Source organism: Lutzomyia longipalpis, chromosome 3, assembly GCF_024334085.1.
Source record: "Lutzomyia longipalpis isolate SR_M1_2022 chromosome 3, ASM2433408v1".
NCBI lineage: Eukaryota > Metazoa > Arthropoda > Insecta > Diptera > Psychodidae > Lutzomyia > Lutzomyia longipalpis.
The window spans coordinates 8,508,706-8,535,038 of record NC_074709.1 but is presented as its reverse complement, the minus strand read 5'-3'; the positions used below and the strand labels follow the sequence as shown (position 1 = coordinate 8,535,038).

General features: G+C 38.9%; 3 protein-coding genes across 4 annotated transcripts; all 3 read right to left on the bottom strand.

The window, feature by feature from the left end:
* Positions 1 to 276: 276 nt before the first annotated feature.
* Positions 277 to 14,455, bottom strand: LOC129791856 (protein SCAI). Of its 2 annotated transcripts, none has more exons than XM_055830443.1 (10): positions 13,630 to 14,455; positions 11,068 to 11,192; positions 10,812 to 10,994; positions 10,656 to 10,746; positions 10,332 to 10,594; positions 3,371 to 3,639; positions 2,221 to 2,605; positions 2,092 to 2,153; positions 1,338 to 1,538; positions 277 to 1,251 (listed from the first exon to the last, which is right to left on the bottom strand). In XM_055830443.1, exons 2-10 carry the CDS (start codon positions 11,163 to 11,165, stop codon positions 1,007 to 1,009), a joined length of 1,797 nt encoding a protein of 598 aa, XP_055686418.1. In that variant the 5' UTR covers positions 11,166 to 11,192; positions 13,630 to 14,455; the 3' UTR covers positions 277 to 1,006. The 2 variants fall into 2 exon arrangements, with proteins under 2 accessions (XP_055686418.1, XP_055686419.1); XM_055830444.1 differs by having other exon boundaries at positions 3,371 to 3,624; positions 13,630 to 14,436.
* On the bottom strand, positions 4,995 to 9,777 carry LOC129791787 (uncharacterized protein K02A2.6-like). Its single transcript, XM_055830284.1, has 2 exons — positions 9,543 to 9,777; positions 4,995 to 9,478 (listed from the first exon to the last, which is right to left on the bottom strand). The coding sequence occupies exon 2, from the start codon at positions 9,348 to 9,350 to the stop codon at positions 5,139 to 5,141; it is 4,212 nt and encodes a 1,403-aa protein (XP_055686259.1). The 5' UTR covers positions 9,351 to 9,478; positions 9,543 to 9,777; the 3' UTR covers positions 4,995 to 5,138.
* A 2,325-nt stretch (positions 14,456 to 16,780) lies between the features above and the next one.
* Positions 16,781 to 25,708, bottom strand: LOC129791788 (BTB/POZ domain-containing protein 8). The gene is made up of 6 exons (XM_055830285.1): positions 25,428 to 25,708; positions 24,314 to 25,318; positions 21,267 to 22,157; positions 20,996 to 21,121; positions 20,340 to 20,932; positions 16,781 to 19,080 (listed from the first exon to the last, which is right to left on the bottom strand). The coding sequence occupies exons 2-6, from the start codon at positions 25,308 to 25,310 to the stop codon at positions 17,539 to 17,541; spliced, it is 4,149 nt and encodes a 1,382-aa protein (XP_055686260.1). The 5' UTR covers positions 25,311 to 25,318; positions 25,428 to 25,708; the 3' UTR covers positions 16,781 to 17,538.
* Positions 25,709 to 26,333: the final 625 nt, after the last annotated feature.

Genomic DNA, 26,333 nt, shown 5'->3' with positions numbered 1-26,333 from the left:
GTTTCATTTGCAATAAATATTAAAATATTAGAAAAAGACAAGATCTGAGATGATAAGATGCTGGCAATTACCCTAAAGAGTCTTATTTAAACTCAAATCAATGTTCCCAATAATTGTTTTCAGGACATTGAGCCCTCTGAAATTTATACAGTACTCAAAGGGTTAAGAAAAAATAATAAATATTTGAATTAGATTCATTACAAAATTAAAAAATAAATATATTTATAATAATAAAAAATTTTAATAATTATTTTTTTTTTTAAATTATTAGTAATCTTCTCTGGTTTATCCCTTTAAGGTCCGCGACTAATCTAGCGAGTTGATTGAACTAAAAATGGTTTTTATGGGTTCATTTGAGCTCAAATAAGACATTTTTAGCAAAAAATCCTAACTCAAAATTTTTCATCGAGCTTAAAAATTAAAGTCGGTCTTAAGGTTTTAAGTCAGTTTTTCAAGTCTGACTTAAAAATTTTAAGTTTTAAGTTCCAAAAAGAGCATCTGACATTTGTAAGATGTTAATCTGCCTTAAGAATTTCAAGACTGATTTACAAATTTTAAGACCGACTTAAAATTTTAAGCCAGACTTAAAAAAACTGACTCAAAACCATAAGACTGCCTTCAAAATTTTAAGTCAGACTTGAAATTTTAGGTCAGACTTAAAAAACTGACTTAAAACCTTAATATTAACTTTAAAACCGACGTAAATTTTTAAGCCCAACTGAGTCTTGTACTAATTTGGACTCAATATTCATAAAAAAAAACTTTACAAAATGAAATATTCTCAAAATTGTGTCTGGGTCAGCGTATGACCCAATGGACCTGAAAGGGTTAATCTAGTCCAGCTTCTCACCATCCCTAAATCTGATTTAGGAGAGTGCCAAGGAGTATGCGCCTATATGAAGATCAAATAGCTCCGCAGGGTAAATATTTGTCTGATTTGGTGTGTTTTGCTGCTGAAGAAGGAAGCGGGTGGATTTGTGCATTGAGCAATGCAACCATGACGCAATCATTCACCCTCGGAGCCCTCCGAGAAGTGACCCCTGGCATCCAATGCACTTGCCAGCTGCAGGACAATGTGCGAAAGCGATGGGTGCTCAAGGAGTTCCGCTGCCGGTAGCGGTGGTTCGCACCTTGGCCGCTGATGACGTCCCCGGAAGCCACGATGGAGCCGAAGGACCACGTCACAGAAGACAAATCGCAGAATGAGCGTCCGTAGAAAGTCATCACCAAAGAATTGGACATAGGAGGAGTCTAAGAGAAAGAACAAAAAATATTCAAAAATTATTCCGTTGAAAAGTTAAGAAAAAGAGAAGGAAGAAGAATGAGTTCTTCCTTACCGATATATCCAATTCCTTGCTCAATCTCATCAATTCTGCATCGCGTCACGAGGCGTGAGGCTTCCGTCACGAAGCGATCCACGTATCCCTGACATCGCTCCCAGTGATGAATTGGAACATCGCCAACGTGGCAGACGAAGCAAATAGCGGTCAGGGGAGAGTGGAGGAAGAGTGTAAAGAGGGATCCATGGTGCTGCATATCTAGTTTTAAGATAAAGCAAGAAAATTCACAAAAAAAAATTCCTTTCATTCCCATTCACGAGATGATTGCACCCAGAAAAGCGGAAAATGAAAAATTCAGGAGCACTTTAGTGTCCGATGATGGGATGTCTTCTTAACCGAGTAATACAATCAATCTTTGGGGTTTAACCCACATTGAAATTTTATACATAACACACAAGGGATGAATTTAGTTCACATTTGCAACTATATACACGTTAGTATATGTATATGTGACTTTTGGGGGATGTTTTTCCCCGCAGCAAGAGCACCATGCGGGGAGGTCATTGAAAGCCCCTTAATGTGAATGAACTACAGGATAGATTGCCAGCTTTGTGGACGGTATATATGGCGTCTGTCCAAGAAAACAAGAATCCTTCCGCATAGGTGGCCTCTATGAAGGACATACAGCATCGGATATTCCTCAAAATGTGCATATATACGGCTCTTATTTTTCACTCTTCTGGGTGCCAAGAAAATCCTTCTTTTTCGAATTTTTATATAATGTACGTACACACTGTAGGACAATACATACCTTGGAAAGCAATCGGAATATCCTGAGGCGACATAAGGGTAACAAGAGGCTGTCCAAAGTATCTGCAATGAATAGAGAGAATATTTTATATTAACAAAAATAAAGTGAAAGAAAGATGATTTTGCAAACCTTGGGATGTGCTGAAAGACGAATGAGTTGTCAGAGTCAATGATGATGAACATGGGGCGTCGGGTGAAGGGATAGAGGTCACCCGGGTAGAGGCAATGAGGCTCCTTGAACACAGTTGATTTGCTGCGACTCGAGAGCCCAGCATCAGTCCCATCGCGTTTTATGCTCGTCGCCAGACCACCAAGCTCATACCCATAGTCCTCAGGGTGCTTGGTGGTGGAGAAGCATCCATCGGCAGACATGTAGAGTAGTAGAGCTCCGCCCGGTGGCAATTCTTTCAATCCACTAGCTAAGAACACTAAGAGTTGACTAATTGAAGGCTTGTAGAGAAGATATTTGTGTGGATTGTCTCGATAGTGACGACGATCGCCATTTTCAATAAACCCTAAAAGTTTGCAGAAAAAAATATTTTTTTAAAGAATAACATTGAGGATATTATGGGTGGAATTCACTAATTAGCTGGGCTTAAAAAATTAAGTCGTTATTTAAGTCAGTCTTAAAATTTCTAAGTTCGGTTTTAAGGTTTTAACTCAGTTTCTTTTTAAGTCTGACTTAAAAAGTTAAGTCGGTCTTATAATTTTTAAATCGGTTTTAAGGTTTTAAGACAGTTTTTTTAAGTTTGACTTAAAACTTTGAGTCGGTCTTAAAATTTTTAAGTTTGGTCTTAATAAAAATCAGTTTTAAGTCAGTTTAAAAAAGTCAGACTTGAAATTTTAAATCGGTCTTAAAATTTTTAAATTTGGTCTTAATAAAACTCAGTTTTAAGTCAGTTTTCTAAGTCTGACTTAAAATTTTAAGTCGGTTTTAAAATTTGTAAGTTCGGTCTTAAGCTTTTAAGTCAGTTTTTTTAAAGTCTGATTTAAAATTTGAAGTCGGTCTTAAGGTTTGAAGTCAGTTTTTTAAAGTCTGATTTAAAATTTTAAGTCGGCCTTAAAATTTGTAAGTTCGGTCTTAAGGTCAGTTTTTTTTAATGCCAGTCTTTCAATTTTTAAGACAGATTAACATTTTACAAATTTTGATGTTTAGAGATTGTCAGATGCATTTTTTGGAACTTAAAACTTAAAATTTTTAAGTCTGACTCAAAAAAACTGACCTAAAACCTTAAGACTGACTTAGAAACCGACTTTAGGTCGGTCTTTAAGATGTATACCTTTTGAGCCAGGAACACATCCGTAACTCCGTCCACCGGCTGGGCTGGCGTCGTGAACAACATGACTGGCATGTGGATGATGAGCAGCTGACTCCTGCGGTTCTCGTTCCAATGTCTGCAGCATCCTGAACATATCCATTGTGAGCTCAGAGAATTTAGCTTGTTCACACGTTGAGCCAACAATAAGGATCTCCTGCAGCGTGAGCGTCATATGGGGTGATCTCTCGCACGGTGGAGTCGTCAGTGGACTCAGCCTAGAACCAGAACCACTTTACACATTAATTGGTGTAGCCAAGTAGCCCCAAACGTACTACACAAATGGCCCGTGCTTTCGAAAGAAATGTGATGTTTTGTGTGTCATGATGTGTATGATCAAAATGAGTTTTTAATGAAAATGGACAGACGTAGGAGTAGTATAGGTCTCCTCTAGAAAGTCATCTACAAAATGAACATGGCACATGGTGGCTACTTACGGTCATACATAAACCTTCCTCTTCTCTAACTACCTTCTTTTCGGGGGCTGAAAGGAAAATGGGGGTTAAAATGGCATTTTCTTTTTTTTTTTCTTTCTCTTGCTGCACTCGAATGATGGGGTAAAACGTGATATACTCCTACGCAAAACTTCGGAAAATGAATGGTGATAAATTTGATGAGAACTTTTCGAGATGGATGCATCCTAAACGGGCCAATTTGTTTTTCATATTCTCATTCACAATTATTCATTAAAAAAAAATAAAACATGATGATCACATTTTTTTGCATAAAAAGTTTCCTGAAAGAAACACAAATAACCATTTATAGCACATTTAATTGGGAAATTAAATAAAAGAAATTTATAGATAGCTATTTGGTGAACAAAAAGTAATAAACTATATGTGTTTATAGCTGTGATGCGATCGCGCAGTGTAGAAGCTAAGAATTTCTTTAAATTTTGCACAGAGAAAATAAATTTTACTTTTTTTGGATTTTTTTTAAACAATTTTTAGCTCATGTTTTCAAATCTTTGCACATTGAAACATAAAGCCCCGTATCCGGGTAAAAAAGTGCAGTGATTTCTTGCAGTGTAATAAATATCTCCTTATTTCCCCTTAAAAGTGAAATAAATTTTAGTAAAACATTTATTAGTGCCATGAGAATTATTAAAAGAAAATAAATATTAGTGATAGATCTTTAAGAAATTAATAGAATAAATTCAGCAATATATATTTCCTTCACACACTGCATAGAAAAATCTTGCCAAAGCTCATTTGGTTACACTTCAGAATCGCATCACGTGTCCATGAATTCTTTATGAGATTGAAAGAGAGTTCTTGGCAAGAAAAGTTAATCGAATTTTTTCACATTTGGATTTTTTTATGATAAAAAAAATCATTTGAATAATTTTTGGCGAACATTGAACTCTCTTTTCAACCTAATTTAAAATAATAAATTTTCACAAAAAAAACATACATAGAGAATACACACCACTTGTACATAAAATAAAGAATAGAATCTGTTGCATCTGGACGTACCTGCGAGATGAGATTTAATTAGTTAATATCCCTCAACGTCGCCGATGGTACGGGTGGCCGAAAGATGTCCAGATCAACAAGATGTTCGATAAGAATAGATTTTACACACTCGATACTTTTAATTCACTGCTAATTTATTATAAAAAGAATTCAATACATTTCATGTCTTGACACGTGAACGAACAATATAAGAGTGACAATGGCGGGTAGAAAATATTAGGATGTCCCATAAGGTTACCATCCAACACCTCCCCCGCCTAAGGAGAATATCGCAGTGGACGTCGGAGGGTATCACGGTTGCGTAGCCCATAACGACGTCGAGCTGATTCGAATGGTGGGCGTTGTAGCGGTGGTGATTCAGGTGTAGCAGGAGTAGGATCCGGTTGCGCTGGTGTTGGAGCTGTATCCTGGTGAACCAACCACAATGGCAAATCGTCATCACTCTCAGAATTTTCTGGGTCAGCAGTCTGAGATGTTTGATTTGGAGGAGACTGTGCATCAGAAGAGTTGTGCGAATCCTCGTAGCGTGGTCTCATTTGATTGACGTGAGCGCGAATAATGCTACCATTGGGCAAACGTACGGTGTAGATAACATTACCCTTTCGCTCAATGATCTCTCCTTCAACCCATTTGAATCTTCCTCCGGGAAAATACTTCTTCACATACACTCCCTCCTTCCTTTCGAAAGTACGTCTCTTTGCTCCATGTTTGGCATTGTACTGTTCCTCCATCTTCTGATTGCGCACAGGGTCAGTCGGTTCAGTAGGTGGTGCGAGGAGATCAAAGATTGTCCTCGGTCGACGTCCAAACATGATCTCAGCCGGAGATTTTCCATGAGGAACGTTCTCGTTAGGAGTAATGCGATAGGTTGTGAGAAACTTTTGTAGAGCCACTTCAGCAGAGTGGTCGTTGTCCATTTTCTTCAAAGCGCGCTTGAGAGTGTCCACGAATCTCTCTGCCTGTCCGTTGCTGCTTGGAGAATACACGCATGTACGAATATGGTTGATGCCATTGGACTTGCAAAATTCACTGAATTGAGCGCTAGTGAATTGCGTTCCATTGTCTGTGACGATGACTTCAGGCAAACCAAAGCGTGCGAAGGTTTCCGTGAGCATGGAGATCGTGTAGCTTGATGTAGTGGTTGTCGTGCGAAAAATTTCTGGCCACTTGGTCAGTGCGTCGATGACCAAGAGGTAGTAACTTCCATTGACAGGTCCAGCGTAATCAATATGAACACGTTGCCATGGACGTGTAGCAAGCGGCCATGAATACAACTCGGATTTGATTGGTGATTTCGCTGCTATCGCACAATCCTGACAAGTTTTCACGACATGTTGCACATCTGCATCCAATCCAGGCCAATAAACGTAGCTCCTTGCAAGCGATTTCATTTTGGTGATTCCCGGGTGTGATGAATGCAACTGCTTGAGGATTTTTGCGCGGTATTGCTGTGGAATCACAATCCTTTCATGATAAAGCACACAGTTGTTGTTCAAAGACAAGGAGTCTCTGATCTGGTAGTAGCGCTTGAGTTCATCATTGGTGATGGGTTTCGGTGTGCTAGGCCATCCTCCAACAATGTATTTTGAGACTTGCTGAAGTGTTGGACATTTCTCCGTTGCAGAACGAATCATCTTGTAGCTCACTGGCAAATGAGATACGACGTCATCGATGATCGTTGAGTCAAGGTGCTCTTCGAGTTTAAGTTGGGCAATGATGTACTCGTCTTCAGACCTCGGATGATTTGCAATCAATCTGGACAGGATGTCAGCGTGTCCAAAGTTCTCCGTTGAGATATATTTGATGTCGAAATGATATCCCAAAAGAACCAATGCCCAGCGTTGCAATCGATTGGCTGTATGAACGGGTATGCCTTTCTTTGATCCGAAAATTGTGAGCAATGGCTTGTGGTCGGTGTACAGTGTAAACTGTCTGCCATAAATGTATTTATGAAATTTCTTCACAGCATGGACCAGAGCCAAACCTTCCTTCTCGCTCTGAGAGTACGTTTTCTCAGCATCCGTAAGTTTCCTCGCAACGTGATAAAAAGCCTTCATTGATCCGTCAGGGAACTGATGATAAGCCACGCCACCAATTGCGTGAGACGATGCGTCGGCAGCGATGAGGATTGGCAACTTCGGATTGTAGTGAGTGAGAAGCATTGGAGATGTGAGGATTTCTTTAAATTTCTGAAAAGCGCTCTCACATTCCGCAGTCCAACGGAAAGGTGTGTTTTTCTTCAGCAGAGCATCCAGAGGGGCGCGAAGATCTCCCATCGATTTGATGAATTTTCCCCAAAACTGTATGGCACCCAAAAAACTCTTGACTTCGGACGCGTTTTTTGGTGCTGGCATGTCGCGAATAGCAGCGACTTTCTCTGGGTCTGGATGCAGTCCGGATTCATCTACGACGATGCCCAAGAACTTGATTTCAGAGGAAAAAAATTTGCATTTCTCCATCCTGACGTGAAATCCAAAGTTTTCGAGTCGTTGGAGAACCTTCTTGACAACGACAAGATTCTCTTGCTCAGTTTGGGTCGCTACGCAAATATCATCGAAGTAAACGATCACGTTGTTTATTCCCGCCAGCATGGTCTCAACAAGTTCCTGAAAAATACCTGGGGCGCATCGAATACCAGGTGGGAGTCTGTTGAATCTAAACAAGCCACGAGTGGTGTGAATTGTCAGAATTTTGCTTGACTCTTCGTCAACAGGTACTTGCAAATAAGCGTCTGAGAGATCGATGTGGGAGAAAACGCGAGTATCAGAGAATTTTGCGAAAAGTTCATCTGGGCCGGGAATGGGGTAATTGTGCGTTTCAATTGACTCATTCACACCTGTAGAGTAGTCTCCACAGATACGAATGCGACCATTTGGCTTGCGAGTCGCGAGAACTGGAGTAGCCCAAGGTGAGTACTCAACTGGGGAAATGACACCAGTCGCTTGAAGTCTTTGGAGTTCTTCATCCACAAGCTCGCGCGCGTGAAAAGCAACTTCTCGTTTCGGACGAAAAATTGGAGTGACACCCTCCTTGAGATGAATAGAAGCCGTGAACTTTGTACACATCCCAAGTTCCTCATTGAAGACAGCGGGAAAAGAGTTTTGCAACTCTTTCACAGCAGCATCCTTGTCGAAATTCGCGTTGACAGCGTTGCAGAATGCCATTGGTGCAACATCCCACAAATTGAATGCGCTGATCCACTCAATGCCAAATAGGTTTGCATTTGCGGCTTCCGATACAAATGCGCGAATACGCTTTTCCTGACCACGGAAAGAAACATTGCAAAATAACTCACCGGAAATGTTCATCGGGTTGGTCTGTGCGTCCTTGAGACCAATGTGAGTATTCTTCAAAGAAGGCGAGCCAATCTGTTTCCATGTATCGCGTGTGATGATCGTCACATCCGCAGCGGTATCAAATTGGAATTGGATTGCGTTGTTGTTGACACGCACTGTAAGAAATTTCCTGTCCACGAGGGAAGCAGCATTGATAGAGTAAACTGCGTTTGCGTTGCCAGTCTTCTTCTTTTGCTGAAATTTCTTGGGTTTCTTTGATGAATCGTCTCGCGTAGGTGGACAATAAGACGTTTTATGGCCCACTTGATTGCATTCGTCGCAGCGAGAGTTTTTGTGGGGACAGTCAGCTACGAAGTGCATGTCACCGCACTTGAAACATGGGCGAGGCGGCTTCCCTTGTTGGCCAGAAGCTTTGCTTTTGGGTTTGGACACATTCCCTTTTGCTGCAGGAGGATCCTTTTTGATGGCTTTTATCTCTTTGGCGCCAGAGACACCCTGTCGAGAATCCTGTTTTGCATTGGCCAGGCGTCGCGCCTCATCAGTGAGAAATTCGAGATTGATTTGTTCCGCGGGGAGCGTTTCGAGTTTTGTCAGAAGTTGTTCGCGAATGTACACATCCTTCTCACTCTGTAGACTCAGCACAAAGATAAGTGCCTTGAAGTGATCTGACGGGCAAGATCTGACTTGAAATTCTTCACAGTGCTTGTTGACGATACCAGCGTGCGTCGTGAAATCGTCGAGATCATTTTTCACCAGTTGCAAACACTTGCGTCGGCGGCAAAAAAGAGATTCTCCGCGACTGAAAAGTTTTGTGAGTTTCCGCACCGTATTCTCAAACGAAATCTCTCCTGGATTCTTCGGCAGGACATTGTTAGCGTATCTGTCATAAGCTGAAGCATCAAGGCGTCGCATGAGCAATCGTACACGGGCAGCGTCTGTCAGTGCTTTTCCGTCTTCAAGAAATGTGTCGCGATATCTGTTGTACCAAGATTCGAACGTCGAGCCACTTTCCGGATTGAATGTGAATGGCGTGATAGAACGCGCAAGGCTGTCCACCAAAGCTTCAGGTGTGGCTGTGTGAGATTGCCCAGCCTTGAGATTTTTCACCTCCTCCGTGAGAACACAGAGAGTTTGAAGCATTTGCGCCTGCACTTGAGTTGGGTCGCCCAACATTTTTGCAAAGTGAGGTTATGTGCGTCCGGGAAAGCGACACGTGGCAAAAATTTCTCGAAAAAAGTATCCGGGCGAGTGTGAGGGATCAGTCCAGGTCCTCGTTCGCCAGATGTTGCATCTGGACGTACCTGCGAGATGAGATTTAATTAGTTAATATCCCTCAACGTCGCCAGATGTTGCATCTGGACGTACCTGCGAGATGAGATTTAATTAGTTAATATCCCTCAACGTCGCCGATGGTACGGGTGGCCGAAAGATGTCCAGATCAACAAGATGTTCGATAAGAATAGATTTTACACACTCGATACTTTTAATTCACTGCTAATTTATTATAAAAAGAATTCAATACATTTCATGTCTTGACACGTGAACGAACAATATAAGAGTGACAATGGCGGGTAGAAAATATTAGGATGTCCCATAAGGTTACCATCCAACAGAATCCAATTTGAGGTATTTATACACAAAAATTTACAGCAAATAAAATATTCTAAACACACTCACAATTTAGAAGCTGATTCTATACGTGTAACGTGTATAGCGATAGAAATCTATTTATTAAATAAATAATAAGTTTTTTTTTTTAAATAAGGTGTGTTTGGATTTTATTTTTAAATTCCATCCTGAGATCTCTCTTTGTTTGCTTTGCAGGACATGATGACCTCAAGGCTTCAAAAAGGGAGATTTCAGAACAAAATTTAAATACAAATATAAAAAATAAACACAGTCTTTTATGTAAAACATAAAATATAAATTATTGAAACATAAAATAATTATTGAACGCAAAATACTTGTTGAAAGCACGGGCCTCAACTACACTACACTGCTTTAAGGGAGATTCCTTCAAAAAGTTGGGTATTCTTGTTTGAAAGAACTTCCAAAGAGATTACAGAGAAAATTTATATAAAAATAAAAATACAAAAAAGGTGAAAAAAGAAAGTGTTTTCGGCTTGTTGGACGTGGAAAAGTCGTAGCTCTCACCTGTGGGAGAGAACGATGGGATTTGTGTCTGCATGGAGAACAGCAACGGCTGCTTCAGCCTTAATGAAACCCTTAATCTCTTCGAGAACAAGGGACCACTCTAGCTGATCTTCGGGTTCATACGTTGTCGTGTACTCAGCTATCTGCTTATCCAATTCCACGACCAATTCACGCACCAACTTCATCTTCTTCAACAGGAGACAAACCACAATGAATCTTGCATAGTATCTAAGCTTCTTTACCATAAGATCAGGTCGGTCCTCCTGTTAAAAAAAGGAAAATTAATTAAAATTCTTTAAGGAAATTATTTGAATTACAATTTACCTTGATGGCACGTGAGTAGTAGGCCCGTCCTCTGATGGCTGCGTAAAACTGATACGCTTCATTGAGATAATTGGTCTCGCTAGTCCGTAAGCTTCAATGCAAATGCAAAAAATTAGTTTTTTCGCCCAAAGAAATAAAATTTAAGGAAATACTAACTAATAGTGATAGTAGAGTTGCCCAATCTTGCTGGCAATCTCTCCAATCTGCCACCTCTTGAGCCCGTACTTGGAGTCAAGGATGAGCCGATGCTGCTGCTGAAACTTCCACAATTTCGTATAAACATCAAAGGTGCGACCGAAATACGCCTGCCACTGCCGATGGCCATACTGGGGCAAATCTCTGCAGGGAAGAAATCATCCAGAAATTATTCCTCCACAAATCTCCCCACATAAACGCCCAACTCTGTCCATACCTGAGTCCATTGAATAGTTGCTTCGACTTCTCGAGTAGATGACAGAATTCCAAGACAATTTTTCTATCCTGCTCCTCGCTCGATTCCATTTTCACCATTCCGCTTTGGCAATCGCACGAATCATCCTTTAATAAACCAACACGTGCCATTTTCCCATCAAATGGTCACCAGGCGTATTGCACACGCATTTTCCACAACGGGAGTGGTGCGGAGTCAGCATAGTTTAGGAGAAATGAGGTTTTAAATTTAGTACAAGATCTGTGCCAATTCTTCTTCTTTTTTTCTAAATTTGGATATATTTTATGTATTTCATACACCCCACACGCGCCCACATTGTTTGATGAAAAATATGATGCAGTATTTTGAGCATTTTGAGTGATTTCTTGCTCCGCAATGATGGGGTATATTTTTCCGCACACACACACTGATTGATCTATTGAGTAATGGACCAAAATCTAATTTATGAAAGATTTTTTTGTTTTATTGTGATATGGGGCCTAATTCAGCGACCAAGAAACCCTTGAAATCTTTAAATTTTGTACTGAAATTTCAAGATTTCAAGCCAATTTCAAGGGTTTCTTGGTCGCTGAATAAGGCCCATGATGGACCGTAAATAATTATTCAAGAAATTAAGAAGACGGATTTTTGGTCGTTTTGAGGCTAATTATTTTTTTTATTCCTGCCGACGTTTTGGACTGTATGAGTCCTTCCTCAGGGCCTATAACATTTAAAAAAAATACATAAGATTCAGAAACACAATCAATCAATTGACTTTATGTAAGAAATTGTTGTCATGTAGTGTATTTCTGAATCTTATATAGGTATTTCTTTAAATGTTGTAGGTCCAGAAGAAGGACTCATACAGTCCGAAACGTCGGCAAGAACAAAAATATAATTAGCCTTAAAACGACTTAAAATCCGTCTTCTTAATTTCTTGAATTTTTTGTTTTATTTAAAAGTCTTTATTAAAGAAAACTAATATTTTGAAATTAATTTCAAATGAATTTTCTTTTTTTTAAGGATCCAACTTAACATTTATTTAAGGATCTAACTAAACATTTAATTTAGGACATTTTCCCATACCTAAATTAACGATAAATTTATTAATTTTTCCTCTTATCCCTTTAAGGTCTGCGATCAATCTAGCGAGTTGATTGAACTAAAAATAATTTTTATGAGTTCTTTTGAGCTCAAATAAGACATTTTTGGCAAAAATTTACGGTTTTTCGTTCTTTCTGATCCTGTGAGTTCTTGAGGATATCCTTTTGTGATCATAAAATGATCAGGGATTGTAAAAACCTAGTCTTGTACTAATTTGGATTCAATATTCATAAATAACTAAAATGAAATATTTTCAAAATCGAACCTATGGGTCAGCGTATGACCCAATGGACCTTAAAGGGTTAACTTTGGGTGAAATTCTCTACGAATTTAAGCTTAAGATGAGAGGTTTGTGATCATTTACCTACTATTGAAAAAAATCTATTTTAAATTATTATTTTTAATAGAAAATATTCTTAAATTTCAAAATTCATTAATTACCTAAATTAATTGATTAATTGTTCAGTTAAAACAATAAAAAATCAATCCTAAAAAAATCTCAATAGCTCAAAAGTTCATTTACGAATCCATGTACATTTTAATGTGCAAATTCTTTAATTAATTTAATTAACTCACTCCTACGCGTAGACAATTTATGTAAAATATGTAAATAAAATCAAACCATATCTACGAGCCTAACGTATGAAACTGAACTTATAAGCCATTCACCCACATCAGCTTCCTCCTCCTCTAACTATGTATAACAACAACATATGTGGGAGATGATTGAAGATGCATCCCCATCAATATATGTATTAGATAGCACGATATATATGTTGCAATTATGGAGGGAGGGGGTGGAGCACAATTGATTTTCAGCTAACTTTCTACTCTGTGGGGTTTTTTTCGCAATCCCACCCCCATAAGCTAAAATTATCCAGCAATTGCCGGACTCATCGTATCATGTTTTCTATGTATATATGGTGGCAAAATTCTCCACCCACATAATTTTCTTCTTCCTCCGTTTTTTTTTCGGTGTGTGATGATACCCACAACAATCTCGCCCCTGAAGATGCACCCAACAGGACGGGTGGTGTATGAGGGGGTGGGGGTGAGGGGTACAATGGTTCAGTGGAGGTGTGTTTGTGCAAGGGTGAGTAAATGTGTATTTATATTGATTTTTATGTATGTTTCAAATGGTGGAAATCACACACAGAATCTACTATACAACATATATTGTATTTTCCACACACAGAGGGAGCCCATTTTCCGCCTGTTTTTGGGGGTCTTCCGGGGAGGGTTGTGAGTGCGTTTTTCGGGGAGGAGGGGGGGGGAGGCGGTGGCGATCCCCCATTAAGGGGTGGATGGATTGTTGTGCTATTTTTGAATCCAACAATTTTACATTTTATTCCAAAGTTGATTTGTACAGCGAGTCTCGCGGTGAATACGGCAAGAGAAATTGGAGGGGAAAATGTTACCCATACTACATATATGGTGCTCAATTGATTAATGGCTACATACCTCACCTACCCTTCGCGGTAACTCAGCATCTTTCGGAATATCCACCCATTGTCACTTTTTTTCTTTAATTTACACTTTGCCAAAAAAAAATTGTTAAAAATTTGTAAAAAAAAATTTTTCTCCACAAAACCACACAAAATTGTTATGTTCAAATGGGAAGAAAACTTTTCTTCCCTTGCGTATCTGTGTCACCCCCCGAAAAGGGAAAAACTTCACTGCTATGTATGGGAAAGTCTTGTGCGGTAAACTCCCACAGACTTTTCTTCCTTCAAACAATAATTTCCACACACCGTGAAAAAAATTCAATTTGTTAGCTCTTCTGCCCGTGTAACTACCTATAATATTTATTTATGAAATTTGTATTATATTCTTTTGCTTTTTTTGTGTCTTGTCTACTTGGAACACGCGAATGTTTTTTTTTCTTCTTTTACTTTAAGTTTAAAAGAGAAGCAAGAAAATTGCCTGGAAAAATTTGTGCAAGAGCCACCACGGAATTTTTTGGGAGATCTCCCCCAAAAAGAAAATCACAACTTGAGAAATTGTCGACACACCATCGTGGTTTCACTGATTGGTTCACCAACTTCCGAATGCCTTTTTATCTCTCCACTCTTTTGCTGTTCTTCCACCTTAATTTTTCGCTTTTAAAAAATTCTAATCACGACACACATTCACGTCTTATGTGGAATTTCATCAACTATGAGTAATCAAATACGAGATAATTTTTTTTACTTGGTAGTAAGGCAAAAGCAGTATATATTTTCTTCTTTCCTAAAAAAGACGAGATTTAGTATTGTGTGTGTGGTGTGTAAAAAGTCCGAATCACAATGGCGTCTTCTGGTACGTATGGGCTATGTGTGTACCCCGCGCAACCCCTCAGCAGTACAGGCGGTGGGTGTTAGTACAGCACGGGCGCACCGAGTGCGAGGGAAAATACAATGCCGCATGCGAGAGAAGTGGACGACGGGATTTTTCCCACGCGATTTCTCTACCAACGGAGGGTGGTTTGGGTGAGAAAATCCGGCATATTGTTCTAAGTATCGATTTTTCCCGCCATCGTTGTACATTAGCGACACCTTGTGCCAAATTTTCCCGGAAAACCGTTTTTCTTCACCCCGATAATTTACGTTTTTACACCTTGTCTGATGAAAGTTTTCCTTTCCCCGCTGAAAATGTTCTTTTTGCAATTTAATTTAAGCCAAAATCTTGCACTGAAACTCAAATTATCCTCAATAATCCTTTCTTATCCTGAATTTTTGTTAATTAGGGGAGGGCGGGGCTAATAAAGTCACTTAAGGGTTTGGAAAAAGCTTAAAATATCATATTTCCTAGCTAGATAGAACAAAATGATCTGAGAAACAGTTGTAGGGCAAGACATGTCCTAAAGAATTGAGCTATATATTTCGCTTTATCTGTTTGGGAAATATGATATTGTGAGCTTTTTCTAAACCCTTAAGTGACTTTTTTAACCCCGCTCTCCCCTATATTCAAAGTAAAAGAACTCAGTTGAAGATAATAATATAATAATTAGGGGAACTTTGCCCAATTCCGACCTCCAAAGGTCCGCGCAGAATGAGAATAAAATGGTATAAAATAAAAAGCAATATTCCCATAACTTACTACATTAAAAGTTTTATCGATTTTAAGTAATAGCTGATTGAAAATAGGTCGAAGGAGATCGGAATTGGGCCACGTTTCCCTAATGAATATGCTATATGAAGCATAACTTTAATTAGAAGTTTTTAACTTTATTTTTCGGTGAGTAAATTTTGGAAAAATTGATGATTTATCAAATAAACTTTTTGAATATTTCCTAATTTTTATGAGAGCGGGGGTAAAATGGTGAATTTTTTGGAGACAATTTTTCCTGAGTTCCGTGGAAATATTTGAGTTTTCCCATGACAACTATCTTATAGAAAGTAATCCCGGGCTACAACTTTGTCTCAGACAATTTCTCTCTATCTCAACGGGAAACTACATTTTCAGTCCATTTTTCATACCCTTGCACTTTCACCATTTTGCCCCAACCCTGGGATAAAATGGTGAATTGCAGTTTTTTGTTCCCTAATCTTAATTTAATGGAATTATTTTAGCAAGGCACTGTAATATCTATTGAGAATGAGAGATTTGTGCACCAGTTAAAACTTTTCTATTAATAAAAAAATATAAAAAAATAAAAAAACATAAAATTAAAAAAAAATTGCCTTTCTTTATTTCTTTTTCTTTGTTTATAAAAATTGGTAATAGTGAGTGATCAAACATCCTAAATTGTATGTAATAGTTATACTGATTAAGAAAAATATTTTTTTCAAAAATTTAAAAAGTTACTATTTTAAAAAAAACATCAAATTCACCATTTCGCCCCAAACTGTACTTTTTACTATTAGTGTTCTACGGAAAAACTCGGATTTTTTTTTGGAAAATATACATTAGATTCGTGTTTAGCAATAGTTACCCTATCTAAAAATGCATTTGGATAAAAAAAAAAATTGCAGAGAATTTCGCCAAAACTGATTTTGTAGTTGAGAGGTCAGAGTAATTTTGAGGTTAAAAAAATTTGTTTTTCAAATAAAAGCTAAAATATTCGATCAATTATTATGAAACTTTGTAGACTAAGGCAGGGGAATGAAGTGCAAGTTCTGACAAAATTAGACAGATTAGTAGCCACTACTTTTTGAGATATTAATCTTAATTTTTTTCCGATTCACCATTTTACCCCAGTTACCCTCAATCCCTAAATTTTGTCTGAATTCTTTTAATTGTTCTCTAAATCTTTGTTTTCTAATGGAAAATATTATTGAATGAAATCTGGGGATAAAAAAGTCAGAAAAGGATTTAGAAAAAAAAGCTCAAAATAGTGAAACAATTTTACAGAAGTGCTTTTTCTTAGAATTCTCTCTTCTATAAGGAACATTTAGGAAAAGACGAATATCTTTACCTAAAAATATCGAATAATTCAATAATTGTTTTACAAAATATGTTTGTCAAGTTTGCAAAAAAAAATCCATCCTGAAATTAAAAATAAAATTAGAATTTTAAGAAAAATATTTTCCCAGAATTATACTAATTCAAGGAAAACCCTTCTTCCAAAAATATTCCTCCTGGAAATGCAAGAAAATAAAGAGAAAAAAAATGAATAAATAACAACACAATATAAAATTTGTAATAAACACAATGAGATTTATTTTGTGTGTCAAAGAATCACAAAGAAAAGACACAGAAATTGCATAATGTTGGAATATTTTATCTCTTGCATAGCGATTAATGTTTAATCTTAATTTAAAAAGGATTAATATAATACCATTTTTTGTACGTTCATGACTAGCTTTTGGTGTTTTACGTGTTGGAATACACTGAGTTTTCTTTCCTTTTCTTTTTTTTCCTTTTTTTTGCTCTCCCTTAAAGCTAGACTTCTACTATGAGTTACGTGTAGCAGTTTATAAAAAAAACACTGAGATGTGATCTCCCAATTTTTTTAAATCCATGCGGAAACATATATGTTGGGTATGTTGCCCTACAGTTCCCAAAATTATGTGAGGACTTCACATAAAAAAAATTAAGTTAAACACCGAGAGATGCATCACATGGTGGAATGGCATTTGAGATTTGGAAACTTAAAGAATTTTAAATAAAAAAATAAATAATAAAAAGGAGGGATTCAACTTAAGGATTCTTCTGCAAGCATATAGATCCTACAACTGTCTACAAACTACGTACACATAGTTACTGAATTATCTTTTTTTTTTAGTTTCTAACTAACTATTTTTTTCCTTTATAAATACGCATTTCTCATTTTGGTTGAAGCACACTACTTTTGGATATATGTACTATATATACTTATATAGGGGGTCTTGCTATGTGGGGGGACCTGTGGGGGCTCTACGGAAGTGCCTTTGGTTCTGCTGAAGCCTCTCAATCTGCAGCGAAATTTAAATCAAAGCCAGGTATGTCGGATTTTTCCTTGCAAAATGTACTCGAACGCTCGAGCTTGCTAGTGCTCTCCTTGAGGATTTTATCCTCACTCTGATCTCCAAATGATTTTTCCTTTTCCACCACTTTCCCCGGCTTCTTGCTCGTCTTCCCAACCTTCTTCGGGGCCGTGTCCTTTGTGGATGTTCTGGGTGTTTTCTTCGTTGGGGTGGAACTCTTTGAATCCTTCGAATCATTTCCAATGAATTTCTCCTGCTGTGCCTTCTTTCGTTCCAATATTTGCCTGGACCTCTCAGAGAGGAAACTCTTCCGGACTAGCGGTGGATTGGTGGTTGGCATTGTGGAAAGGGGAATTTTGCTTCCACTCTTTGGGCGATTCCGGGCATTGTTGCTGACCGTTGAGACGATTGAGGGGAAGTCGCTGTAGGAACTCTGCACAGACTTCGTGTTGCATCGCTTGAGGGATTCCTGGGATTTGTGGCTACTCTTCACGGATTCCGCGAGGGAATCAATGGATAAATTCGTTCCTGATGAGTCCTTCTTCGAGCGCGAAAGTTTCTGCCCTTCATGCAACTTCTGCCCATCATGCAGCTTCTGCCCCTCACCCCCGTCGGATTTAATGGGCTTTAGTCGTTTGGGGAAGGCATTGGTATTGCTCAGGCGATTGAAAACATTGTTGGGATTATTGGAAGCCACTTTTGGGGCTTTTGTCGTCTTTGGTGCATCCTTGCGATTTTTAGCTTCCTCCACTTTTGGCTTGGACAAATCTCGATTGGCCTGAACACTCTTATCCACCTTCTGATGGATATTTGGGACATGATGGTCCACAGCGTGGGATGTTTGAGTGTGGATACTTGGTCTGTATGTGCCAATGGGGGCAACAATTGGTGGGACAATGTGGCGTCCCGATGAGTGCGCCTGAATAGCCAGGCGAATTTGATGCAAACTCTGATTGCGATTGTGGTAGCTTGGTGATTGATTGTGGAGTTCCCTGTTAATTGGACGTGATCGTCTCTCGGCATGCGATTCGGGGATTCGTGAAAGTTTCTGGATCTTTTTCTTCAATTCAATATCCATCCTGTGCCACGTATTGGTCCTCATGGCTTTGGAGCATTGCCTCACAAGGCATTGCTCAACTGCAGACAAGATTGCTGCTACCAAATGTATAAAATCCGTACTCCAATCCACTGAATCCGGCGCATCGTCGATGTTTCTCTTCTCTGTCAGGACGATATTGAGTCGATTGATCCTCTGGTACGTCCTGCAGGCTTGCTCAGGACTAAGTGTGGCTGCACTACGGAGGAGGAAGGACTCCAGGCGACTAATATCACTGCTACGATCATGCCCAAGCGATAGGAAGGAATCACTGGCTAGGAGAGATGAGAAATGTTCAGAAACATAGGTTGTTGTTGCATCAAGGATGTTGCGGATGGTGTGATCGATATGGAGGGCCCATCGACAAGGAGCTAAAACTGTTAGAAGATCTTCACTCTCAAGATGTAGATTCAAGACAGTCTCACTTGTCTGCAAGGACGAAAAGAAAACATTTTATCTTTCTTGTAAAATTATTAGGAAAAGTCAATCATAACGCATCCAGTTATAAGAGTTGGTATCCCACAACGTGTAGAAGTTTGTTTATGCGTTGTAACTTAATTTGTAAGCAGTATTAGTTAAGGCGAAGTTGATTTTTTTGTGAAATTCAGTAATCTGATGGATAAAAATGGTCATATCTATGGTTCTATAAGACCTACAGAAATTTCTTGACTATTTTTCGAAAGGTCTTGAAACAATCTATAATTTGATATGTATCTCAGTGATTTTCAAGGTCACCTCTAAAACAGAAAATGCCAAATTTTTGTTTCACAAAAACAGTTTTTCTCATTTTTATCCTGAAGGAATAGTTCTATAGATTTCTCATGTTCTAGAAAGTTGTAGAAAATCGCAAAACCTTTAATTTGATACTAAATTGAGCAAAATCGGACAAGCAGAACAGGAGATATGACTCTTAGAACTTTTCAAATTCAAGAATTTCTCAAATGGCCATATCTTCTAAATGGCGACATAGATTTTCTTCATTTTCGGACTGATGAAAGATATTGATTCAGGTTACAACATATCAAAATTTTAAAGAAATCGATAATGGGGATTCGGAGATATTGCGCCTTAAAGTTAGGCAATTTTTGTTTTTGATTTTAGCGCCTCTTGCGGTCAATTTTGGTACTTGGAATGTTCTGAACAGTTGTAGGGCTTCTCAATACCTTTCATTTCATACCAAGATGGTCAAAATCGGTTAAGCCGTTTTCGAATAATATTTAAAAAACACTTTTTGCTTTAGGCCGCCATATTTGCTAAACGGCTTGACCGATTTTCAAGTATGAATTATCTATGAAAACGTCTCACTGAGCTTTATAACATACTAAAATTTCAGATCTCTAGCTATAAGGGAAGTAGTTGATAGTAGCTCAAAATGGCGGATGGCGGCCATCTTGGATTTTGAAAATGCGAGAAAATGAAATTTTACACCCATATTTCTATAAAAAACTTCAAACTGGAAGTCTCTATCTCTTACCGTTCTTTAGCTATAAGGCAAAGTTTGGCGCACCGGCCGGCGGGACGGCCGGATCAAAAATTTTCCACCACCATTTTCGTAATGTGGAATGTCTAAAAAATGCTTATACGTAGTTTGAGCCCGATCTGAGGGGGTCGGTTTTTCCGACGATTACAATACTTGGTGTTGGCCACGAAGTGGAACACCAACTAATAAGTAAATCATAAGAGCTTACAATGTGATTTATGATCTGCTGCTGTAGCCTCAGTCGTAGATCAGATGAGAGATTGCTAAAAGCCCGTGTGCTCCAGATTTTCATGTAGTGCTTGCAGCACCACTTGAGGCACTTCCTGTAGAGATCATCGAGCCCATGAGTTAGAGCCACGGGGAGTACTTTGAGTACCCCATCAATGCAGCTTGAGCAGGGCTTGTGGAAGTTGTGACAGTAGTTGGTTTTCAGGGCGTACGCTGTAATTTCGCGTAGCCCTTCGAGCCCCAGGAGATCAGCCAGAGCTGCCAGTTCCATCAAACTTATTCCTTCAGGTGGGTGAGTGGCGCCAGAGTAGATGTGGCAGAGAGCAAAGTGCACAGATTCATAGGAATAGCCAGGGAGGGCAATTGTATTGCCTGCTGTTGCAATCCAATCACCAGCTAGAATGGCAGCAAAGTATTGGCATCGAGACCGAAGGATGCACTTGTGGGCACCAATTTTGCGTCCATCAATGTCTATCGTGACATCCGTGCCGAGTTCCTGCAGGAAGAGCTTCAGTAAATCCTCCCCAAGGCGACGCGGCTGACGGCTGGATATTGTAGATTCATCAACGGATTCTAACGTAAGAAAATTCAAATTAATCTTAATAAAAATCAAACGAAAACTTTGCTTGAATTTACCTAAACCGGAGCGACTGTACGTCGTACTGGTGGCACTTGACTCCCCAGACATGTCTGAAATGAACATGTCCTGAATCTCCGAGATAGTCTCCTCGCCAACATTATTTGGGAGACTGTGGCTGAAAACTGCAAAAGAGGAGAAAATGATTTTTTTTTCTTCAGTAAAAATCTTATTGGAAGTTTTCCAAGAGAGAATTGTCTAGAGAAGTTATTGATTTACAACCCCCCAGCAGAGTGACTACAGTAAGTCTCTGCTTGGTTTGCTTGTTACCTGAATTCAGATGTGGGAAGAGCCGACTGAGGCTCCGTGAATTCTCAAAGGATGACGCCAAGTTTATTCGATTTGTAAATTCCGTTGATTTGGACATGTTCCAAATGCACTTCTCGTACGATTTGACCCTCTTGTGTTGTGACTGCTTCAAATGGAATGCCTTCACGGGTTTATCGAGATCTGAGAGTCTCACAAACCCACCGGATTCACTGCCACCCTCAGCCACGGTGTCCAGGAGTTTCTTCTGCTTCTCAATGGTTGCCCTGAGGGATTCCATTGTGTGCTTTTCCGATGATATCTTAACGCTCTTCCCAATTTTCCCCGGAGTTTCCTGATCATCTGTTGAACATCCCGATGTTTCTCCATTCTGCAGCGTATTATCATCCACATCAGTGGCCAAGGATGTGAGGGAAAGGGTATTTGAGAGCTTCCCTGCCTCCTGCACCGCTTGCATGACGAATGTTTCATCATTCTTACTCCTCGCAGGTTCATCATTAGCTTCTTCCTCCCTTTGGATATTCTCCTCAGATGTCATGGAACGATCGGATCTCTCACGCTCAGAAGCTGAGGATTCCTTATTGGATGCCGTAAAGTCATTTGATGTGCACGAAGAGCTCGAAAGTATTGGGATACTCTCAAAAATATTCATGATGCATTTGCTGGACTCTGCGGAATTTCTTCCCTCCGTTGCAACTTGCTCGACTTCCTTAGACTGTGCCAGACTCTTGGTGAGACGTGACTTAACTGGCCCCTTCTTTGCTACGGGCTTCTTCTCGCCAATATCAATGAACATCGAGAAGATATTTTTGCTGCTGCCACTCTTGGATGTGCCAAGATCAGGTAGGGATGTGGGTTCCTTCACCTCATCCGTGTCCAATGGAATGTAGAATCCTGCAGAGAAGGAAAGGAAGGAAATAAGATTAAAAAGAAAAAAAAATACCTCAAGTACTTTGGAGGTCAGACAGACTATTTCAAGATGATTATCTTTCACTCAGCAGTCAGCACAAACTAAATAATGCTCTTCACCTGAACTTAAAGTGATTTGACGGGGTATTTTTGTAACACTCCGAAGACAGAAAGAGAGAAATGCTTTCTTCACATAAATTAATTTAACCACAGAGGATGTAAATTAAATATAGAACTTATTGAATATTGTGTTGTGATGAAATCAATTGAATTTTAAGTACACCGCTTTGGGGTAGAACTCACCCCTATTTCTCTAAAAAGAAAATTATTGCTCTAATTTTTTATTATTAAAGATCAAATTCAAAGAAATTGATTATTAAAATGATTAAAATTTTAAATTCTTGCCACAGAAATTAATATTTAAATTCGATTGAATAGAAAATACTTAAATTATATTAAGATTTTCATTCAACTTTATTTAAATATACTTTTCATTACTTATGGTGCTATTCACGAATCTCATGTAAAAAAAATGATGACATTTTTTCCTCACATTTTTTGTCATTCCCTCTCACTCCCACTAATGTATTTCCCTATCTTTCGTCTTTCCCTGACGTATGCTTCCAATATTTTCATCATTTCATGCCTTAGTTTTTAGTTTTCTGAAATTTTCTCTAAGAATGGTGATTGTTTCTCCCCCGGAAAAGTGAAAATCGATTTGTAGAAGTGTTTTAATGGCCGTGAAAAGTGGAAAATCGTGGAAGTTTTTGGCCAAATAAGTGAAAACTGTAAAGTGTGGATAGTAAAACATTCATTTCTGGACCAATTTTTCCGCGTTCAGGTGGAATTCTACCACCCAGGAAGCAATTCCCTGAACTCAGGCAGACCTTCCGTATGCAGATGACCTGTAGGAAGGTGCAAAAAGCCTGCAGGAAGTGATTTGTGTGGTGAAAAAATCAAAAGAATGTCACAAAAAAATTGGCCAGGAATCAATGTTTTGGATTTTCACTTAACACATTTTCAGATATTTGGCCAATAAATGACCCTAACTTTCCGCTTTTCACTGTTTTCTTTAAGGAAAATATCCCCAAATGCTGAGAAAATTCATGGAAAAAACATGTGCGCAAGAAAAAATGCATGTCATGAAGAAAAAATGTCGTGAACATGCGACAGAATAAGATAAAACATTAGGAAATACATGAGTGGGAGTGAAAAGGAATGAAAAAAAAATATCATGATCATTTTTTCCTGACATGAGATTTGTGAATAGCACCAATAATTAATTTTCTTTTCATTTCATTTTAATCTTGATTTAATTGAAATGTTGATTTTACTTTTCCAATAGCCTAATCTTTGTATAGAAGTTGATTTCTCTTTAATTAAGACTCAGAGTCATAAATTTTTCCAATATCTCTGTAATTCTGTAATTGCTAAATGATTAAATTTTAGTATGTTGTATAGATAGCAGATGATAATTCTCATATAGGTAATTCATAGATAAATCAATGGAAAGACTTCAGTTGAAAAGGAATTTTTGTTATATAAAAAAAACTTTTAAATTACTCGCGAATTTCGTTAAATAGAATTGTCTAAATTTTTATGTTAAATCATAGCATATTTTGCTGTACATAAGCTGAGTAGATCATACATACTGCAGCACATATGTACGTATATGTATCTAATAGTCTTTTACATACTTCCATAAAAGACTCTTGTTGATGAATTTTAATCGCCAACGCGAACCTTTTACATAAAACATTCTTCAGCCCAACAATATTGAACAATGTCGCAACACTGATTGGTTTTTTTGGTATTGTAGGAAAAAAACACATCTAGATATGGCTATGAATACATAACTATGATGAATGACGAAGACGATCCCACTTGGCTTAGTCACTGACTGAGAATTCTCCGTAATTCATTTTAATTAAGTTAATCTCGTGATTACTTGCTAAATAAATTCAGGTGTAAATTCCACGTTGAACATTTTTTTCCCGGGGTGTACGAACACTCCAATGTGGAATTTATGCCTGAGAATTGGGCAAGGACGAAATGAAACCTTCCTTGTTTGTCCTTCTGAGAATTTTCTTATCTCTGAATTGAATTTTTGGGAGTGTTGTAAGAGGTATGAGAACACTTACCTGTGGATTTCTTCAGCGGTGTATCACAGCTGACCACAATGGGGGCACTCTTGCACTTGAGTGAGTCCGTGTCCAGGGATTCGGACGTTATGATGTCTGGTTCGTGGGATTTGGGTGAGAGAGACATATCAATGACCCAGGAAGCTTGCTTCAGTGTTGCATGCTTCAGGAGATCGGGTTTTGAGGATGAGGCAAAATCCTCGTGGCTTACACCACCCGATAGAATGGGGCACATCTCGGTGCGCCTCTTTGTCTGTGGGCTACTGAAGACTTTTGGGGAAAAATCCTCAACTGACACCCCACCCGACATTATGGGCGGCGACGTGGAGCTCTTCCGCGAGGGTGTCTCATCGGAATCATGGTGATGATTGTGATCACTCTTTGTGACTGATGGGCTCGATGTGCTGCACTCACTCAGTGCCTGATCCACGAGCACAGGATCCACAAAGTGTCCTGAGTACTGACGTATGGCGCCCCTGAAGACGACACTACCCTGCTTCTTCTCGCACTCCTTCTTTGCATCATCCTGATGATGCTTCGGGGGATTGTCTGATGTGAAAAAATCCGATCCTGATGGGCATTTCCCATCGGAATCAGAGCTATATTGGTCCTTGATGTCGTACCCTTTTGCCCGTGCTGGTGATGCAAATGCCACCTCTGTCTCATCCATTAAGCTCGAGGCATCGATGAAGCACGCCGTGGCAGGTGGATCCCTCCCAGTCTCCACTTCAGCCTTTTCATCGGTCTGATGATCGAGAAATTGTCGGCATGTAGCCTGCAGAGAGAGTGGCTGTTTAATGAGTGAACTGGAGCTGGCATTGTTGCTCTTGGTGGGTGTTGGGAAGATTTCCCATGAGCCACTCTCCGAGGACACAGAGGACGTCTCCAGTGTTACAATTTCCTCATTTTGTCGTTGCTTCTCTTCCTTGGTATTGGGCACCTTTGGACGCTCATCGTCCCGCATACCACGTCGTGACTCACTTGAGCTATCGCTCATCTGCCCAACTGTACCCCCGGAATTAGCGTGCAAATTTTTATTTAATAATCCAAATGCCGTGTGGGCTCAATTAGAAGAAAAAATCGATACTCTGCCAGATTTCACAGCACATCCTACCTTCTTTCTTCCACACACAAAATCTTCAACACCGCAATGAGGAAACTTTTTTTCTCAAAACATTACATTGTTCAGCTTTTTTAGCTCAAGATCACGGCTAAATTTCTCATTTGATAGATAAACTTTTTGGACGTACTCCAAGGCGTAAATTTTTCTCTTCTCACACACTCGATCCCACTCAAAGGATAGATATTTGAGGGAAAAAAATATAATTTTGCTGGCTGAGAGAATTAAACTCACAAAAGTCTCTCACAATGCTATATAGCACTTGTTTTGTACATAACATCTCCTCTCTTTCGCTCGCATCAAACAATAAAGTCTGTCATGTTGCTGCTGCTAATGCGTGTAGTTGGTGTGCGAACTGTGCAGACTGCTCGAATCTTACCATACTTTTATGGGAAGGCACCTTTTTGAATTTTCCCACAGTTGAGTGCTACAAAGCTCTAGATAGAGTATAGGTAGAGTCTGGTTAGAGCAACAACATAGAACAAATAGAGTGTGGATAGTAGAGAAAGAATTTCGGTAGAGTTGCTTAGATGTGCTAGAGATGAGAGAAAGGAATGAAAATGAAATGAGAAAAAAAATAATTTAATCCTTTAAGGTCCATTGGGTCATACGCTGACCCAAAGGCTTGATTTTGAAAATGTTCCATTTTGTATAATTATTTTTTAAATATTGAGTCCAAATTAATAATACATGACTATGTCTTTACAATCCCAGATCACAAAAGGATATCCATAAGGACTCACAGGATCAGGAAGGACGAAAAGTTAGGATTTTTTGCTAAAATGACTTATTTGAACTCAAAGGAACCCTATCGGATAGGATTGATCGCGGACCTGAAAGGGTTAAATTGAATTATCAAAAAAATCAAATTATAGCTTAAAGATTTTTTTTTTGACCTAA